Raw genomic sequence first — 22,307 nt, 5'->3', positions numbered from 1 at the left:
TCTGTTTTCAATATTAACCTGTAGACAGGGAAAACTGAATTTTTGGCTTGTGATGTCAAAGTGTGCTCCCTTATCTCCTTGGTAAGGTGTCACAATTGAGGCGACATTTGGTGCAATGGCAGAGGAAGACAAAACAGTTCTGGTTCTAACCTTGTTATCAGGACTTTTTACATGTTAACACATAAATGTAAAGTTACCCTTCCATTATATTAAGGGATCACTGCTCCAGGTATCCTTCTGGTAATGGCTATTTTTTTAAGGCTTCTGACTGGCCAACATCTTCTCCTTTGCATGAGTGGCCAACATGGCTAAAAGGGGGGTGGCGTTATATTGCAGCCTGTTGGTTTGACATAGTGCTTTGATTCTCTGCCCAGACCTGATTGGGCCTGACCCTGACCCACCGGGTTCGGACCAGGCTGTAACTTCTAAAAATTACCCTGGGTTTGAATTAGGTCGGGTTCATATCAACTTGGAGGTGTTTTCTCATAGTCTGTGTAATGTCATGAATAATGTATGAGTTGTGTTTCCATCAACCCATGAAAACTAATAATAATGTTGACATTAAAAATTAGATTTAAACTAATAAAACATTAGACATAAAGCATCACTTGCTCATATACCAAAACACAAACTCCAATGTAACGAACAGGAGACCCATGAAACTGGCACTTCTCATCCATTGGACTGAAGGGAAAACAAGAGAAAGGCAGGGAGAGGGAGGGAAATTCAGGTTTTAATCAGACTCTGGATCGAAACTGCTGCTGCGGTCCAGGCTCAGGTCAGAATTGGATAGAAACTATGTGGTTTCATGTATGGTTGGGCCTTATTTTTGTGGTCCTGATCAAAGCTATTATGATGGCACTTAAATCGTGTTTTGCATTTTCATTTGGACTGAGATTTTTCTATAACAGTGCTTGTGTGGACAAGATTTTTTATTTTATTTTTTTGGAGAATGATAAAGGAAAAATCCTGCTTTCAAAAATACCCTTGTACGTGTGGACTAGGCTTAAGTAAAGGATAACCTAAAAACATGCAACACTGACACTTGTTCACGCACACACATACACACTCTTGCCAACGCTGCATTTGGGCAAGAGTGCTTTGGGAGAGGCAAAGCGAAGCAAACACACTTTCAGGGTCTGATGAACATGTCATCCAGGGAGAAGAAGGAATAATTTGCTCTTTCATTTGGTTCATTCCACTGGATGTCTTCTGCTCCACAGCGGCTGCTCTCAGCCCGCAGGAAATGAAAGGGTTTTGCTGAGCTTGGCCATCCCTTTGCACAGCTTCAGGATGCACTATTACAGCAGGCATGACCATTGATAAGCACCATGGATCAGACTTATGAGACTGAGCAAAGTGAAGCTTTGCAGCGCATTAGAAAAAGAGTGAGAATAATCTCATGTAGCGATAAATACAAATTACATTACATTATATGCCGACACACAATACGAGCACATCAGGACCTCACAAAGACATTTCTCTAAAAGCCTGAGAGTGCTTCAGTGTTTGAAGCAGCATCCACCGAAAATCACTGAACATTATACAGGGAATTGGTGTCACTAATGGAAAAGCCAAAATAACCTGAGCAAATATTTTAAATTAAAAAAATAATGGTAAAGATGGAGCAATTGCAATTTTTCTGTTCCAATACCTTAACTAAAATTATAATCTGGAATTCTCACTGAATGGAACTTATTGGCATCATATAATGTAAGAGGCCAGGTATTGCTGTGACTGGATTTTCATCATTTATTAATTTTCCAATCATTTTCTAAAAAAATAGTTTATCTTACTGTCAACAAAAAGTCAGAAAATAATTTAAATGCCTATTGCTATTTCCCATAGAACAAGATGACGTCTTCAAATGTCTTGTTTTGTCACACCAACAGTCAAAAACCTGGCGATATTCAGTTAACTGTGATATTTGACAAAAAACTGCAGCAAAACCTCACATGAGTAACCGACTTTCAGTTGTAACTATTGTTTGTTCTAGTTACATAAAACTGTCAGAAATTGGTGTGAAAAGAAAGTAAAGCAGACTTGCCGATATTGTGATGCAGTCTACAACCTAAGAAAAACTTACACATGATTTAATTGATATAAAAATCCTTAAATGCTCACTTGGGAAAAGACACATACTGCAGGAGAGTGTTCAAGCTTACCTCGAGTGTGTGCTTACCTCCAGTTTACGTAAAATGCAGAAAAAGTCTTTGAAGTCACTCGTGTATGAAGGTAGGAAAATATAAGGACGGCATAATGAGGATTACATGCATCACAGAATGTAAAGGACACTTAAGATTCACAAAAAGAGCCTGAAGACTTATCTCAAGCATTTTCTCTTTAGGTTTACTGAAGGTCTTAGATGTGTAACTGCATGATTCATCAAAGGTGGGATGTCTCATACATACTCAACATGACAGACGTGATAGATACCTTTTTCTATATCACCATGATGGTGAGATACTCATACTGCATAATGTAGCATGTCCTCTTTTAAAATTAGAGCACAGTAGAAATCATTGAGGAATAAAACTGACCATTAAAATGATTGACACCCTGTCTGTTACCTTGGTCCTTGGTCTTGTTATCTACAGGAATTTGACATGGTGTTTAAGTTCATGTGTCTGACAGCTTGCTCCTTTTCCTGTTTGGTCGTTCCATTCCCTGAGCTCTCTGTTAGAAGAAATGTCAATCAGCTCACCGTTTATGTACTCATGAGACAGACCACAACACTGGCATGCAAATATTTGCTCAGTTAAATGTATGAGCACTTAAGCTCTCACAGTTGATTGACTGATTGGCTAAGCCCTGCACCCGTTAGTTGCTGCTGAGCTTTCTGTTCTCGCACAGTATGCAGTTTACTAAGGCAGGGAGATTTACCATTCAAAATTTTAGTCACGTTTTAAACCTTGGTCCTAGACTTCAGACAGAGGTCGACAAAAACAGCCTATCATTTCTAGTTGGCGACTGTCAGTTTTGCCATTTGACATGACATCTGTAACTAGCAGATTTTATCAGCTACCTCTCAACGCAATTAAGCTAAGGTTAGCTACATGAGCTGATCAAAAACCAATCAGCAAACTTGATTTTAATGTTTCAAATGTAAAAATGAGAAATATCTTAAGATGTGCACCTGATGGGTACATTATTGAACTTGTGCTAAAGGACCAAGGCTAAAGCTACATGCAGGCAAAAAGTTAGCGTAGTAGTAGTAGTCATATTGGCGGAACCCTTTTAGTGTAAAAAGACCGAGGCGGCCTTCCGCAATGGGAGGGGCTGTTGAAAACTTGTGGGAGGAGCTGTTTATGATGCTGCACGTGCGACCCACTGGTGGTGGATAAACAGGAAACAGCTGATAGCAGGAATTAGCAAGCACATGGTAGCAAGAGGGAAACGCAAACCTGACAGACACTGTAAAGATGAGCAACTGAGGAGACAAGGAACTGCGCACCCTCCTTGTCCTCGCAAACGAAAAGACCATTAACCGTCAGATGACGGGGACGGCAAAGAACGGGCCGACTTACGAGAGAATCACCTAAGGACTGACTAGCCGCAGCTTCCCTCCCACATCACTGTTTACGTCACACGCTGAGCTACACGTTTTGTTACTTGCTCACGCCCCCCATTGCCCCAAAAAAGGCGCATTCTGTATAAACAAAAGTAGGTAGGCGGCATTTTGCCGCATTCCCCGATTTTGTTTTTATACCGCCAATGCTGAAAGAAGACTGATTGGGCTTTCCTGCAAATTTGCACAATTCCTATCTAAAAAGGGCTACAGAGACAGCATCATTCTTATATTGTAGAGATAGTTAGTCTTAGTATTATTATTATTATTAGTATAAGTATGATAAGGTTAAATGTGAGATCACAGTCGCCATGTTTCCATTAAATTGCCAAGTGAATTCTAAGCAAACATTTTAAATGTCACAAAAAGAAATGCAATATAGTTGGTTTCCATCAACTGGTTTGGAGTGCATAAAAAGGCTATGCAAAGCAGAGTTCTGTCAGAAGTTGGCAGTATAGGATACACTGTATGAATGGCTGTAATTCGCCCGTAAACAGAGTAGAGGAACTAAAAGTTGCAACCCCAAAGGACAACAAGTTGCCTTAGCCATCTAACCCAATTATGATGAAAAACAGAGAAAGGTCTTCAAGACTTCAATACTTTGATCTAGCATGTCTCTGCTTACATACTTGTTTGTATTTTTTTAAATGATATGTTTCCCTGTTAACTTTACAAGAGAACAGGCCCTAAGAATAAGGACTGACTGTTGTTTTTGGTGAAAGTCATGTAACGTAACCTATAATCCAAAAACTAATGTAGTTAGTTGTTATGATATGCTGCTACTTGGCCTTGAAAGGGACACTACACTGCTATAGGTAGGTAGCTAGACATGCAATTGCAAAAGTTGTTTAGGTTAGAGAAACACACTTTTTAATCAATTCTTTACCATTTTGCTCTTGTGAATTGGTTTTAGAAAAGCTAAAAGAAAACACACTACCCTTGAAAAGAGTTCTGCTCTCACTACAACCCCATGCAAGTTGTTTTAGGTGAGGTAAGCTGTCGTTGGACAATCGCAGTTTGGGGAAGGTTGCCAACAGACAACTGACTCCTTTCTGTTCAAGAGCTGTTATGTTAATTAATGCTGGCCAAAAACAGCCACTTGTACCTTGGAAAATATATATATAATTTATTCATAACTTATTAATTCACAGTATGTTCAAAGGCTTTAAAAAATCTTAAAGTCTCTGATATATCCTGATATCCAGCTGAGGACAGCTGCATTGATGTAGAAAAGACACTGGCTTTGCGGGTCTTATCTGAACTTTAAAAGCTAAATGAGAGTCATTTTATCATCATTCTGTATCAGATTTCATCAAAAAATGTAACCATATCCTAAGAAAAATGCTGGATACTGTCACACTTTTGCAATTCATTCTCCATGGAGCTGAGCACATATCAAAATGTGGAGGTGGAACAAAACTCTCTGTCCTGTTTCTGGCTAACACAGACAGTGAAGTTAAATAATAATACAGTACATGTGAATACTGAAATTCTGTGGTATTCTCTGGGGCAGAATGGTTGGATTGATAATGAATACAAGCAAGAATTTAACCTTATTATTAGTGGAAAAGCTACAATACTCATGGTGCATAGCTCATTGTGTCTATGCACAAAGACACGCTTTGGCATACTTGGACGATGATGAAACAAGATGCAGACTGTGGTGAAAAGTTTGAGAGGTCATGACAGCTTTCTGGCTGACAGCATTTCTGCCATTCTCATTTTCTTCCATGTACATTTCATTTTTGTTGGCAGGAATGTTAATATTAACGCCTTCAAATGCCCTATTTGTTTCTGGATTCTAAATTTGCCCAGGCATTTTATCTACAAAGAGAGATGGGTAAAATTATTAAGACAAACCACATGAACATGTTGCATTTCAAGATTTTCCGACCTGATGTTGTGTTTAAACAGCTTTTCAGGTCCTGCAGCTATTTAATCCATATGGCCCTTTCTTTTAGTGGCTATGCAGTGGGGCTTTGTATTGTGATGCATATAGAGGTTTAGTATAAAGGAAGAGCATACATTTCTAGGCTAAAAGGTTGCCTGAGGGCTACACTGCAGCTGGGCTGTGCTGCAAAGCTGACTATCATCTGAGCTCTTTACACCTACAGCTAGAAGGTAAAGAGGGGGGAGAAGCCCTTATGAGCAGGATGAGGCTCAACTGTCAGTATTTATAGGCAGGAGGACTCTCAGTATGCTGCCTGGGAGCCCTGCGGGGCTAACAGAGAAAAAGGTAACAAAGGCTTCATCATCTTCTGACCTTTCTGCAGACACTGGTATCGTCCACGATATGATGAGGGTGTCACATCCTCTCTTACTGTCCTTTCTCCTCGCTCTATTATTTCCTTCTCTCCTCCACTCCCACTTACTTCCAGCGCCTGTCTCTGTTCGTCTGTCCTTCTTCTTCCATCATACTCCTAATGAGGGTTTATTTCCACTGAAGTGTGTGCGTGGTGCAGGGTATGAGGATGTAGAAACCACCAGCTGAGCTCCAGTGCTACCTCTGACCTTTCTTGTCTCTCTCTATCCACCTCCATCGTCTCTCTCCTCCCTCTGTTTAGATGTTTACCTGTCCATCTGACTGTTGGCATTAAGGTGCTGTCACTAAACTGCTGTCAGTGCCGATGACTGTCATGCCTCCCTCGAGTGTCAACCCCCCCTCCAAGCTCTCTCGGCACAGGCATTAATGAGCCCCGCGGCGGAAACGACAAGATAGAGTGACAAGGGGGGAGCAAAAGTGTGATGCTCCTGGGGAAAAAGGTAGCAAAGGAGAGAGAGAGCAACAGGGGAGCGAGCAATTATCCCGACTCTGGTGCTGTATATGGCCATCCAGCCCTCTAGCAGGCACGGTACAAATGAGCTATATCCTCCACTGCTGTGGAAATAATCACACCCAGCTACCATCACTTTTCACCCCCACCTGGCAGAGGACAGATGCTCCAAAACATTATAGGGAGAAGTAAAGTGAGGCTGAGCTTAGAGTGCGAATTCAAACAATATGAATGCCATATTTTATTCTTAATAATACTATATTGCTTTGCAATATGTGTCCAACACAGATTTCTTTACACCCTTGAAATGAATTGCGAGAGAACAGTGGGGGATAGAGAGAGAAACTAGGCCTGATATATTAAAAGGAGAAGGACAAGGGGGGGGGGTTACCTGTGCTGATATATCATGGGAAAATGAACAGTGGGAAAGATTTGCCCCAAGACAAGGGCAAAAGAGAGTGAGATTCTAGGCAAAAGAAAGTGTGTAAAGCCTAGTGCAGAATACACCACTTTCACCATGATTTGCAGACAGAGTTTTGATTTCTCAGATATAAATCCTTGAGTTGAAATGAAATCTGTGCCCCTGCTAGTCGACCGACTATCCAGCTCAAGTGGTTACAAGACATGTCCGGACCTTGACATGAGCTGTCTCGGACACTACTGCAGTTTTCAGACATGTTTGATTTCATAACCCCTAAAAACAAGATGCAGTCCGATACAGGGGATGAGCTGTCTGTAATGGGAGTGGAAACTGGGGGCAACCCTTCAACTGGAATAATCCTGTAATGAGTATAATTTTTCTAATGCACCTGTACACTGTGTAATAACAACAATCTCACAAGTTTATTGTATGTCACACTATGAGACAGGCCTAAGAAGTGTTGGTTGCAATCCATTTGTGTTGGGCTGATAGACAATGCCACGGATTTTCACATGGTGCTACATCATAGCAGAAGCACAGAGTGTAATCTGGAAATAAGACCTGGAAATGTAACTGGTGTAAACTGACCAAGTCAAGATACAATGGCATTTCAAGAGTATCTAGCTTCAGTATTGTGACCTATTTCCAAGTGAAACAGGATAAGCAGGCAGGATATAACGTTAAGAGCAATTTGATTTGATCATTGAAAAGTGGGCGTGTCATAAAAGTGAGGCCTCATTAGCCGACAGAATAGCAGTATCTGTCAGGGAGAGAGACAAAATGTAGTTGCTAAAGCAGTCCACTGTAAAATGCCTTGAACTTAATCTGGAGGTGTCACAGGTACCACTTTCCTTAAAGTGACAAAGAAAATTCTAGCCAGCAGGCCAGTAACCATGGTATTTTAGGGATACAAAAACACAACAATGTAGCATGCTGTTGCTAGCTAACGCAATTGATCTGAGTTCTGTGTGTCTAAAAGTTGCAAACTTATTGATGGGTCATGTCATGATATTATTGGTCGACATTGGTAGGTACTAGCTTACGTAAGCACATGTCATATTTTGTTTTACAGGAAGAAAACACGATTGGACTTTTATAAAAGAATCAGAAAAAAATATTTTTTGTATTTTGGGGGCAAATATTGTTAAATAGGTACATTATATGGCTGAGGATGTGAACTGAAACGGTTAAAAAGGCATTTTTCAGTTCGACTTTCAGGTTTCACAAACATCCCACACAACCATTAACTTTTGTTTGGTACAGCCTGAAATGGCACAATGTAATAAGGCACCTTGAGATCAGCTGTATACTTAGTGCATCCCCATGTTAATATGATAACAGCCTGGGACAAACAATGTCTTCTACTCTGAGCTGTGCAGCGATGGTGAGGTTTTAAAAGTCTTGCAGACAGGGGACATAGTGGGAAGCTCTTGTGTTGAAAGAGCGAGAGCCAGAGGAGAGGTAGAGAAAGATACATACCCTAATACTGCACATATATCAAAAAGGAGAGATATGAAGAGAAAAAAGAAGCGAGAGATGAAAAGCAGAGTAAAATCAGTGTCAGCCATGTTTGCAGATGGCTTTTAGAGGAGGTTTCCTCCGCTTCCCTTCTGACAGCTTCTTCTTTCTCAGCTCCAACCTACCTCACTAGTCCCCACTGTGCAAGAACGAGCCCCGCTACACTCATTCTCTCACCTTCACAAATTCACACAGACACGCACACACACATACAAATCTACAGTGCAGCACACCAGAGCCCATTTTCTTAGTGCACCTACACAAGCCAGAATATACAGATCATATTTCACAGTGCGACAATGTGAAGTAAACACTTCCTTCACTCTTTTCACACTATTATCTCAAACACACACGCCAATGTCTTTATGTTTATGGTTTTGTTTCATATAATGATTAATTTACCATTTTAGTGTAATGTAAATTACTATAGCCAAATTTCACTCAGTAAAAAATAGCATAGTATCAAGTTCATGCTACACTTCTTGGTGTAGAAATTCTTCAAATATTATGTGTTTTGCTTTCAAATGATAGTTTTGTCTTATCTTCATGCCAATCAAAGGTCATGGTTTACCCATCTTCTTTACTACATGCCCACTGACACACACCAACACAGGCCTCACTGTGTTCAGTGGAGAGCTTAAGACTCATGCTGTTAAATATTCAGAAACAGCAGGAACACAGAGTGTGGCCACAGTGGGCATACAAAAAACACAGACAGGATGACCTCCAACAAGGACAAACTTTATCTGAATGTCTCTGAGAGCGTCTGTCTGACTGTGTGAGTGTAATCTGTCTGTGTGTGCACGCACGTGTCTCCATAAAAGTGTGCACAAACATGACTGTGTTATAGATATTGCATAAGTGTGGAAGCCAGCTCTCAGACAAGAACCGTGCCTCAAAAAAGAAATAACACCTTTCTATTGAAACTCTGTTGTCACATCTGTGGAGTTTTTGTGACATCTATCTCAACCAGGAGAGCAGCTTATTTCAAGCTCTTTATGTTTGAATATTAAAACCCAAATCATGAATGAACATTTATTTCAATGTGACATTCATTCCAAAAAAAAAAAGTTAAATGTAGTGTAAATAATCTAATGTGCTAAAAAAAACTGGGTTGCCCTGCTTCTGTCTCTAAAGCTAGGCCTGCATGCAGCGTATTTCCTGGCTTACTGCAGATTCCCTTCAGTATCATGAGGGAAGTGGCAGCAGCTTGAGGGAACAAAGCAATAAGTAAAAATTAACATAAATTCACATGGAAATGTATTCAGCATTGGGCAATGACTTCCCATATAACAGAGGGACATGTTTTTGAAAAAAAGATTGTGTTTTGAGAGGAGCAAAGCAGAAAGAATTTGCAAAGGCGTGCACAGACATGAGTATAATGAACAAATATTAGCTGTGATATTTGGGATTCAAAACGAAGATAAACTATTCCAATCTCTGGAGCCTAACTGTGCGTCGACACACACGCTACGCCCTGAATTCATTACTGAAGTCTCATGCAGGCATTCAATACGAACACAAAGGAGTTCTTCAACTAACAAATGGCCCAAAGTTAATCCAAAATGTCTGTTTTATCAACAATGGCCACCAAGGATGATATTGGCACCTGAGACAAAGTTAAAAAAAGAACTGCTGTAATTTGGTTTGACAATATGCAGCACACACACACACACACACACACTCACACACACACACACACTCACACACTCACTGCAGACTACAATGCAGTCTTCTACCCAACCATTGAGCATGATGACAAATACAGCTACATCATTGTGCTGCTCTGTAATTAAATGGAGACTTGGGGTCAAAACTCCTAACACCTTGGCTGGCATGAGAGGAAAAGTAAATTGGCTCTCCTCTAAGTGACTTTATAGAAAGAATTACATAGGTCATATTTATAACTATTATTAAAACAGAAACATTATTTTTCTTTTAAGCACCATAATATCGTGAGAGCTAAGGTGTAATCTCTCACAGCCCGCTCTGCCTGGCCTTCTCTGATTCTTCTGTGGAGATAATGACTGTACGGGGTAAGTGAAGATAGAGAACACACATTTCCACTGAGTGAAAAATGGAGGTTACATTACCTTTCCAAAGCTCCCTTTCCCAATGGCCCGCAATATCTGGAAGTGGTCAAAGTTTACTGTGAAGAAAAAGAGAGGAAGAGAGAGAAAGAATCCGTCAGCATGAGTTCAGCTACAAAACAGGCCAGGACATATAGTGTAATCATAAACTATAGCACAGTGAAACCTTTGCTGTTGTTTTGTCTCTGTAGTCCAGCACATTTGATTTAAAATGACTATGAGGTTAAAGTTCTAACTTAAGACATGAATTAGAGGATGTTTGCATCTACACAGGATGAACAAAGGATGAACTGCATTCTGTTATTTACACAGTCCCGCACTTTTATGGGACAGAATCGTAATTGGACAAGTTAACACAAAGTCATCATCACATTTAATGGTTACTTGCAAATCCTTTGCAATCAATATCTGTCTGAAGTCTGCAACCCACACACATCAGCAGACTATTCCTTGGTGGTGTGCTGCCAAGACTGTATTGCAAGCATCTTCACTTCCTGCTTGCTTCAAGGGCTGACTAACATGGCCAGTAAAAAACATTCTGTGTGGCCTCAAAGTCCTTGGTTGTCTTGTCTGTAGGTTGATATCTAGTCAAATATCACAATATTGACATTATGTAGCCATAACACTTCACCCTACTTCTATATCACAACAAGACCCTACCTCTAGAGGGGAACACATAAAATGGAGGGGTGAGATGTGGTACATGCGAGGGGGTGTATTGGGATTGAGCCTAAGAGACAATAGTCATGTAATTAGACACAAATGCTAGCATTAGCATGCAGAAATGCTCAGGGTGACAAAGAAGACATGCAATTGTAATGGTTTGTTTACTAGCAATGCTAACATTTGCTAATTAGCTGTAGCTGTTTGGAAGGGTATTAATTTAGCCAGTCTTTTGGTCATGAACATCAAGTAACAGACAAACATTAAAATTTGGCGACTCCAGATCAAGCAAAGTAAAAGGATCACCAAAGTTATTACGATTCATCCTCAGGGGAACATGAATGTCTGAACCAAATTTCATGGCAAATCATCCAATAGATGTCCACACATTTTGCTTAAAACTCAAAATGTGAACCTCATGGTGGCATGAGGAAAAGTCAAGAGATCAACAAAGACCTCGAATGTCTGTACAAATTTCATGGCAATCCAGATGTTTCATTTTGGACCTATGTGTTGGACTGACTGACATTGCCGCTAACATGGTTAAAAAGCGGTCCGAGCGCTCGCTGCTCACCCACAATGGATCTGAAAGTCGACACATTTTGCTTAAAACTCAAAATGTGAACCTCATGGTGGCAAGAGGAAAAGTCAGGAGATCAGCAAAGACCTTGAATGTCTGCACAAATGTCATGGCAATCCAGATGTTTCAGTTTGGACTGCTAACATGGTTAAAAAGCTGTCTGTGTGCTACACTGCTCACCCACAATGGATCTGAAAGTCAGCCTTAATGTTAACTGCTTAATGTCAAATCCAGCGGGCTGGAATACAGAGCCAAAACAATAAAAATATATTGTTGTCCTAACACAATCTGGCTGTACTGTACATTGGATTGGTACTGTCAAGTCGTAGCTTTGCAATCACAAGAACGGAAAAGACATTTTACATCAGAATGAAAACCGCTTATCCGAACACTGAGGGAGAGAGAAAAACTGTTATTTGAACAATGAAAGGTCTAGAAAATTGAAAAGCAATGACACTCTGAATCAGAGCACAGCCATTACAACATGAAATATGTATGTCTTTACAAGGTCTAAACAGTTTAGCTTCAAAATAGTACCATGAATCAGCAAGGGAATTGCAAAATAATGACATCCTGCAAACATTTTCCCTGATCATAGCTGCTGCATGATTCTGTCATCTCATAACTTTACAAAGGCTTTGTTGAACCAATTACATTCATAAAGATATTTTTTTTAAACTTTCTATAGGATGTCTCTTCATAACACCAGAACTTAAAACACAAAACACATAAATAATTCAGCGCATTGAAAATGATGAGAATTTGTTATACCCATGTGACAGAAAATTGGGCACTTTTAAACAAAGCCGTGAAAATTGTTACCAAGATGAGCGACTGCATGCTTTAATTTGTGCAAATGTACGAGAAGAAATAAAAAAAAAAAAGGCCCATGATCTCTAAATGAAAGCCTTTACTTTGGATTTTCAGTTTATCTAGTGGGAACATCAGAGGCAAATACAGAGGAGTCTCATTTCAGTAAAACACCCAGCTCACAGCACTGCAATCATTCATCTTATTTTGTTATATCAATATGTGTAATGGCACAGTTAGATGTTTTGGCTCATTGCCTTCTTCAATGGATGTGTGCTCTGCTGATTGATAGAGTTGTCCTGTGTATGGTACAGAGTTTTAACACAGTCCTGAGAGGAAGGGTGGTTGGATGGGAGGAGAAATGCCTTGTAAAGGGGAAACACAAACTCCTGTATAATGTAATGCAACAGATTATATAATCTTTTATTTCTGTTGAGACATTCTCAGAGAGCTAGGGCTGAACAATTTCAGGAAAATATCGAACTGGGATTTCCATGACTAATACTGCAATTACACTTGCTATAAAGTGCTATTATTTTTTTTATATTAAAAGATAAAAAAGTAAAAACACAAACCTGTATTTTGTGCTGTGCACAATACTAAACAAGGTTTAATTTCACTTTGCATTATTATCTTGTATATTCACATAAAATAATGCTTTTGCATTATATTTCATTTTTGCATGTATAACCAATTGTATACTTGATATTACTAAATAATATGTAACTATAATCATTATATTCAAAATTGATAGCAGCTACATTGATGGGCAGTTATGGTATTAATAACAGCTGGTAAGTCAGACTGACAACACCTAACCAGGCCCCCAGGAAGTGCACCAGACTTTGAAGTCAATTTGACATAGTGGCCAAACTGTGCAACTACAACTGCCACTGGGCCCAAAATAACTTTTTCCCATAGTCCTCCTACATTGTGAAAGAGACATCTGGATTTGATCCATTCTGCTAAAGCTAAGATTAATATTAGCTTTACAGACTAACAGGACAGACTGCTTGGTAACTCTGAATGCTCAGGGTCAAAGATTTTGGGGTTATAAACCTAAAATTATGTTAATGATGTGTGTAAGAGTTTAACTGCAACATTCTGACAGACGCTAAATGAGCTAATAAGCAGCTAGCTACCAGTCTGAAATCACTCCCTTGTTATTACATCATACTTACTCTTCGCCATTTTATCTGCGTAATAACCACGGATGTATAAAGAGAATTGAATACAGCTTTGGAGGTGCTTCCTATGAAAGCTGCTCAGTACTGCATGAAGCCAAAAAAGTTTGACTTCCTGGGTATTAAATTACCCCCATCTTCCTTATACTTGAGCCCATAGAGCAGACGCACTAGCAACTTCGCTGGTGGTGCAGCTAAATTACAACTTAGCCCTCCATTAACACGAATATGCATAAGATGATTTAATTGTGCAGCTCTTCTAGACTTTCAAAATGTTACTGGACCAAATGGATCGAATCCCGATACTGAAACACTCATTCTGTGAGGGTTGTGTCACTCAAAATAATGTATCCACTAGACATCTCTTTCACAATGTAAGTCTATTGGGGAAGGTCTTTTTGGGCCCAACGGCATCACATAGAAATTGTAATTACACATTTTCCCCACTATGTTAATTTGGCTTCTAAGCTCTGTGCTGTTCTTGGGGTCTTGGTCCAAACTCTAAATGTGTGTGTAAAATCATCCACTATGATGTGCTTAAAAATTTCTTAATGGGAAGAAAATGCAGTGTCCATGGCATGTGCACTACTGTCTGCTAACAATTCCAGAAGGCAGTGCAAAAAATGACACTTGACTGACTCAACTGTCAATGATGACGCAAAATGATGATGATTATTAAGTCTTTAGTAAATCTTAACATGCTTTTTAATATCGACTCAACAGAGTTTGTAGTTTGAAGGCAGTGAATGAGTGAATGGTTTTGGACACCTAGATTGTTTCTGTAAAAACACCTGGTCTTTAACGAACAACAAAAAGTCATAGAGACACTATAGCTTCAGTTGAATAAAGTTGGTGAAATCAACAGTTGCTGGTTTAAACTTCCACTTGCTACAGCTTATTAAGACACTGTCAATTACATAATTTACAATCAAAATTGCAGTGGTTGGTGTTTTCTGTTATTTTCTAAGGTTTCGACTTATGCTCCAAATGTTTTTTTGTGCCTTGGTACTGATTTAAGCCAAAAACATCAGTCCCTATGTTATTATGTACTGCACGTACAAATGTGGGCTTGTGAGCTGGTGGGTTACCACTGGACCGACCTCCTCCTGGTCATCTGTGTTACTGATTGAGACTTGCCTCTGCTCTGTGTGTTTGTGGCAGTGCCGCAGGCAGATGTGAGCACAGCAGGCACGAGGCTAACTCATGCAGCTCCTCCTTAAAAGTCAGTCAGCTTCTGAAGCTCACATCCTGATCTGCTCAGCCCCCTGTCCGTGTAGACAAGGAGCGATCATGAGAGATGACAGCACATGCTGGGCTCCTCCAGGCAGACCCGCTGCCAGCTGACCTATGCACCCCGGCTGAATGAGGAGGTAAACCCCACATTACTTCTTGCCTCCATACAAAAGACACAAGGTGTGGTTTGCATGTTTTGTCTAGAAGACAGACTAATCCAGTGTGGATTCTCCCTGCTCAGTCTTTTGTACATGGCTAATCCTCTCATATGGCATGGCTCTGACTGCACCCTGGTGCCGACACAAAGAGGCACTGTACCATGAACACTGCTATCCATAAGGTATTAAGAAGGATAAAGTAAAATGTGAAGAAAATTGTATCTACGGAATAGTGGGTTCATAGATTCAGTGGTTCATCTTTCAGATGAGATGGCAGTATGTGCTGGCAGAAAGACCAGCAGCAGTGTGTGCAATGTCAGCATTAACAAGACTGAAAAGTTAGAGCTAATAATAAAACCAATGAGCTGCGTGAGGTGTTGCATTCCTGCCAAATCAGCCGCTGATGTCATAAATCTGATGAGCTCACAGACCTTTATCTGGTCAATCTCAGTTTACCCAACATCCTCCGGACATACAAATATGATTTGCAACTCCTGACAGATATCTGAGAAATCCATTATGTAAAAAACAAGCAAATATGTACACTATGGTGTCTCACATCACAGAATGCTACAGGGATGACGTTTCGTTTTGTAGGCCAACCCTGAAGCTATTATCATCGTGGTTCCAACTGAAAAATAAAAAAGTTTAAGATAATTACAGGTTTTGTAAAGCAAGCAAATCTCCACAAGTGTACATCACTGTTTGAAGCATAAATGCAATCACCAGCAGTAAAAAGCTAATGTTAGGCTATAAACAAACTACACAGTCACATGACATAAACATCGCCACCACGATACTATATAGCTGTTTGGCGTGATGATGTTCTGTAGTTTCACTCGTTAGCAACCGCATTTTTAAGACTTCAAAACTTTTCCATGACTTTTCAAGAACCCATTATACCCCACTTGTCCTGAATTTTTCAAACATATCATATACAAACTCTACTCAAGCATAATTTAAGATATCTCACATACATGAAGGGAGATGGAACGTGGGGGGAATAAAATGAACGTACGTGATGGTAAACAAGACACACATCCACACATATTTGAGCTATGTTATGTCATCAGTTTAAGAAAAAAAAAATTGCTGTTATGTTACATTACATTAAAGGTTATCCGTACTTTAAAATTTTATTACAAGCAACAAATTTAATAACTTTTCCAAAACCTTTTCCAGGCCTGGAAAATGTAACATGACCGTGGGAACCCTCCATGTCATAGAAAAAACACGAAAATCTCTTAAGCTTGTGTTAACTACAGACCTTATTTCAGGCATCTAACCAAAAACCCAGTCAAAAAAAAAAACCCAACTGACTTCAAGACAAGGAGACTGGGAGCGCCAAAATGATAATTCATTTCCACATTTTAGGATTCATTCCCACACCATTTTATTGGGGTTGAGCTGAATACTCGGATGAAACAAGTCTCCAGTAAAGATAATGCACGTTTTTTTGTATCATCTGAGTAAAATGTGTCATTATCCTACTTGTGATGAAGAAAAATCCTCATTTGGGCTGGGTTCAATCTCTTACTCCTGTGATGAAAAATAATTTGAAGCTCAATTCTGAGGCTGTTCAGTAAATAGTTTTCTAATTTATAATAAATATAGCAACTTCAACACAAATCAACTTTGGGTATGAATGACAACTTCCTGTTAGGTCCCAAACATTTTCTGTTTAAAATCGACCCACATCCTGTTTAAACTCTGCCCTTTCCAAATACAGATACAGACACAAATAGTCCAGATGGTTCAACAGATACAGACACAGACACAGATAAATGTGTACTCACTTATCACTACACTCTGGTAAGCCTCTTATTTAACCACCGCTGTGTGCATTGCAATATCAAGCCAAAGTGAAATTTGTTATAGATTCAGCCTGATATATATCACAAGGTAAGCAGCAATATCTTTTATTATTCAGTAAGGCTGCATAAAAAATTAAAGCAGTATCAACAAGTACATAAACAGGCTGTATATAATATTCATAAAATATCCCAATGGTTACATATCTGATTGGGTTTAGTACCTTGCAGGCAGTTTCTCCAAAGGTGGGTCAATACTTTTTACAGAGACTTAAATAAACCCTGCCGCTGACTTCAATATGACAATCTTCACACAGCGCTGAGTTACACTGTAGGTATGTGTCAGATGGTGTAAAGCTAGGCCTACTTGTAAATTAAAAAAGGAAACCAAAGAAATGTAAATGGACTATCAAAGACTTGGATGACTCTAGCACAATTAAGCATCCATCTTCACTTTTTTTTTTTTTTTTTAACCCATCGATCGATGTCCCCAGTATCACAGTGTTTCCTCGAAGTATGAGTCATCAGGTAATGGGAAGCAAAACAAAAGCCCCCTCCATTTAACTGGCCTGGTGAAAAATGCTGCTCTTAAGATTCAGGGGCTAAAGAGATTTGGGCCTTGTTCCATTCTAAAGGGATAATTAAAGCAGACACATTTCCTGTAACCATGACTTCAGCATCAGAGGCTCTCCCCGATGTGCCAGGCTGGCTCCCACATGCTGGAAGGAAGAATTATGTGGGAGGCGGTGTAGGTTTTTCATGTCATGCTTTACACTGACTTAAATCACAACGCCGAGCATCCCTGGACTGGCTGACCAGTGAAGTCAAGCAGAGGTAAAGTGCTGGAGTTCAGTCGATTAATGGGTTAACAGCAGCACAAATGGTTTATTGTTCAGTACCACCTTGACGGTTATCATGTGAGAGCTCAAGCTCTGTCCCTTTACCTGTGGACTAACACATCCTGTGTGCCTTAGAGCATTTCAATAGATGTTTTTCTAGTGCTGTCAATGAGCACTTTTCTTTCCCAGCCTCAAGTGGTTGCTTTCTCCACAGTTGCTGCAGTAGTTGTTGAGACAGATGATTAAAGGACAAGGGGCACCCATTCTATAAACTACAGTCAACAAACCCTGCTGATGGTGTTTCTAATTTGTGTCGTTTCACTTTCAAGTGGTTCTCATGAAAACCAGCACAATGATGGTGAGGGAGGTTGGATAGAAAGGAAAGTGTCTATTGTGCAGTCACTGGCTCCATCAGCTGCTCTCAGGTTTCAGTGGATGCTGCACAAAAGACTACGGCCGAACCCTTCAGACAAGTGCAGCGTGTAGTGTGAGTGAATCTGATATACCACGGAGACAGTGGGAGAACGACCACATCTTTCCCTCTAGGGTCTGGAAGCTGCTGACACACCAGGATGATATGCTGAGTAGGCTCCACAGGGGTCCTCGATGGGTGATTGGCTTCAGTGGAGGAGCTGATACTGGCACAAAGCCCATGTCAAGGGGCATGGAGAGTATGAGTCTAAGAGGGTCTGAGAGTGAGTGTGTTCATGCACTTAAACTCTCTAACTGAGCCAAAGTCACAATTCAGCTCTCACTAAAAGAAGTCAAAACACTCCTGTCAGCTGATTGTAATGTAGAGTTGCAAAGTGGGAACAGTTTTTAGCCCATTTTGTATTCCCATTCCAAATGTTATGGTGCTATATGCTATAGTGGTATGCTATACCATCCAGTTTTTAAACATTTCAACTTTGTTTCTGAGAAATCCCTGACTGACTAAACGTTGTTTTGATGTGCATCTGTATACAACCAGGCAGTGATGAGGACTTTAAGGGCTGAAACTAAATTTATATAAATACATTCTCAAGTTGTGAGAGATTGTAGCTGCCCCAGTGCCATGGTTTATGAATACATCCAAAATTACCCAGAATTCAAAGGCAAATGGATTTAAACTGCTTCATTTTTCACAAAACCATAAACTTTAGCTTCCACCTTCAGTGCTGCACATAAAATTATTTAAAGTTCTGTTAATGGATGTTTCTTGCCAAAATGTACCTTGAGAGTCGTTGGTAATGTCTTATCTTATGTTTTAATGTATACAAGCTTCTACCATCGTAGCTGTGAAAATACTCCAACTGCTCACTTCACAATGTCTATATTTCCATCAAGTTACGTCGTCTAATCATGCATCAGCTTGCTCTCAGCTCCCTCTGACTACTGGCAGAGTTGATAGCACCTCCCTATGACAAACTGCATTATAACAACAAATGTGAGGGCTGCTTTGGATGTCACAAGCATGAGAGACAGCTCTGCTGCACAATCTTCTAGAGGGACAGAGCTGCAATTAACTGTCATTTTCATCAAAAAATATCCTTAGTCTACAAATGTTTGGCATTTTTCCTGCTAAATTAATTAATTATATATATATTATTGTCTATTGAACATCAAAATTGTTGATTAATGTACTATCATTTACAAATCGACCTCTAGTCACAGCATTACTTGGGCCTATGAGTGTGTGGTGATCAGGATTGGAAATTAACACCGGCCACCAGCCAAATGCTAGTAAAAATATGCAGGCTGCTAGATTTGCTTCACCCACCAGCCACAAAAATAATGGAAATCTATTGAGTGGCTGGTGGATTTTAGATTTCACCATCCAAAGTGGCAGGTGGACAAAAAGTTAATTACCAACGCTAGTGGTGATACAAAGGGAGCTGGACCTGTAAGCTCAGGTGCGGCCTAACAACTACAGCAACAGCAAGCCAGTAACCTTGGTAGTTGTATAACTGATGAAAAGCACAGCCTTTCTATAATGACTTCATTTAATAAGATAAGATTAAGATAACATTAATATATGTTTTAATATAAGACTAATACACAATGCAATTAAGTATAATATAGTACCATATTGTAGTATGGAATATAAGCTATAGTATAAGTAGGGCTGGCCAATATGGAGAAAATCAAATATCACAATATTTTTGACCAAATATCTCGATATTGATATTGCAACAATACTGTAATGATTTACACAATGAGATTTTTGATCAATAATCATCAGTGATGTGGAAATAATGGCTAATGGGTAAAGGCAAATAATAGTAGAGCTAGAACAGTCTAGTAAAGCAGCCTTTTAAACCAGGAAAAAGGCAACACTTACATTATCACGATATCCAAAATCTACGACAATATCAATGTAATATTGATATTGTGCCCTGCCCTAAGTATAAGGTAAAAATACAATTAATCGTGATGTGGATAATAAAGGAGAGCAGAAGAGGTGAACCACTTAGAGGACACCTTCAAGACCATGGAGAATACATTATGCATCGAGATCATTAACCTTGCTAATTGCACTCTGGGAAATACTGAATTGCAGAGGGGTCTGAAGAGAAAACCTTTCAAAGCAATTCTCCTCAACATGGTAACTTTTGGAGAGTAAGACAAATCTGCATCTCGCACAACAGCAGTCAACAAATGGGTGTTATCAATCCTTCAAAGATGAAAAGAAATTGCTGCATAACAAGCCAGAGTCATTATTGGAACAAACAGCTGGGACCACAAACAAAGAGGCAGAACATGTTGGCACACACACACAAACACAAACACACACACACACACACACACAATAACTGTCTGAAAATTAATATGAATTTAGTATGTGGCGCAGAGTTTCTATAGTCATATTTAGGCATTAATTATAAATCCTAAGATAATGTAATTTTCATGAGACGTTCTTTATTAATCACCATCACAGTCGCTGCTCGCGGCACAAAGAGGGTCGTGTGAGGGGAGGAGGGGTGGCAATTCATCAAGAGCGCAGATGCTGATGAATTATGAGTTGAACTCATAGAAGTACCTGCGGTTTAGAAAGCTGTGGTATGATTCACTACAAACAGATGCTCTGCGCTTCAAGGTTGAGAGTTTATGTTATCTATGCAATGTCACTTGCCTGAGAAAAGTTAGATGGACTCACTGTTTTATGGCGTTGCACAACATGATGATACAACAGAGCAGCTGCAATGTGGGCAAGCAAACACATTTCCCAAAGAGGTGCACTCATATGTCACCTTGTGTTTTCAGTTTTTACTGTAGCTCCATCTTGAGCTGATCGGTGTCATTTTAATGGATGACTGAACATCAGATGTAGTGTCCTCATTTTTATTCGGAAATCTTTAGAGTACTGAGATACATCATTTTTCCCCAAAAACGTTGACCTTCGCGAACACACCGCACTTATCTAGTAGAGAAAATATCTGAACTTCAATTGGGTTTAATTTAAAACCACTCGGAGAGCAGAAGATTAAGTATTGATGCATTCCTCACATAATCAAAACACCACCCACAACATCACATTCTCCACTATGCCACCTCCAATTTCACCCTGGGTTCCCCAAAGAGGCTACACCTAACTGGAAGAGAATCACCACGTGATCAATAAACTGGGCCAATGATCCTGTTCCACTGCCACCTGAAACTGATGCATCGAGCTGAGCTAGGATGCTACCAAGGCACGAGAAGGAGGCAAACACTATCTTAATGGGCGGGGGGGGGGGGGGGGCAACCTAATACCTTTGATGTCAGTAGAGCCAGAGCACATTGATCTTTGAGATACCACTTAATACAATGGAGCCATGGTTCACCGTGCTCATTCCACACTCGACTCGTGGTTTGTGCTGAGAGGGCTGAATTGGGGAAGCCAGAGATTGATGGCCTGTCACTTTTACATGTAAATATGCTCCCCTTTAAAAACCTGACTGTCTGACCCGCTCACACCTGTGCTGGGTTAACATGTTTATGCTCAAGCATAAGTAGAAAACTGAAAATGCATATTTTAATAATTTAAAATACTATAAATTCTTATTTTGAGTGCCAATATAAATGGCTTTCTTCATATGATTAAGGCTTCATAAAAAATATTTACGCATAAATTTTTTTACATCGTTTTTTATTTAGCTCTTACCGTGCGTTCACACCGGACGTGAGTGAAGCGAATTGCATGCGTGTGATGCGAGTAACGCGCCACCCGTAACGCCCGAGTTTGGACGCCTAACCATTTTGTTCATTCGCGTCATCGCATCATTCGCACGAGTAGCGGGGAAGCCGGCTGTGCTAACCGGAGCTAAGCTAGTGCTAACGTTCATAGTACAACCATTCTGCAAACTAATTAAACACACATATTTACAGAACTTACCAAGTAGACCAGTCTCCTCGGCAACTTTCACCAAAGCCTGCTCCTTTTTGTTGCGGTCTCTGCAGAGTAGACACGTAGTATCATATAGCTCCGGGTAGCCGCACACCGCAATAATAATTTTCTCCTTCATCTCGGCATCAACAACTGGACATCGGGGCGTCAAGATGTCACTGACGACCATGGCAAGATAACCACCATCGCTGCTTTGTTGTTTACCTCCTCTGGAAGTCCCAGATGCGTCAGAGGGCCAAACGCCGTCGTTTTTGGGTTATAATGTAAAAGAGTTGGTTGTAATGTAGATGTC

The 22,307-nt window shown here is 40.0% G+C and overlaps 1 protein-coding gene across 1 annotated transcript in view; it reads right to left on the bottom strand.

The window, feature by feature from the left end:
• The window catches only part of stk32c (serine/threonine kinase 32C), a 95,033-nt gene that overhangs the window by 51,128 nt on the left and 21,598 nt on the right, over positions 1 to 22,307 (bottom strand). Inside the window, exon 2 of the mRNA XM_033613588.2 lies at positions 10,375 to 10,430. Within this exon, the coding sequence (XP_033469479.1) occupies positions 10,375 to 10,430 (56 nt within the window). The remainder of the gene's footprint in view (positions 1 to 10,374; positions 10,431 to 22,307) is intronic.

Source organism: Epinephelus lanceolatus, chromosome 17, assembly GCF_041903045.1.
Source record: "Epinephelus lanceolatus isolate andai-2023 chromosome 17, ASM4190304v1, whole genome shotgun sequence".
NCBI lineage: Eukaryota > Metazoa > Chordata > Actinopteri > Perciformes > Serranidae > Epinephelus > Epinephelus lanceolatus.
This window is presented reverse-complemented; position numbering and strand designations above follow the sequence as displayed.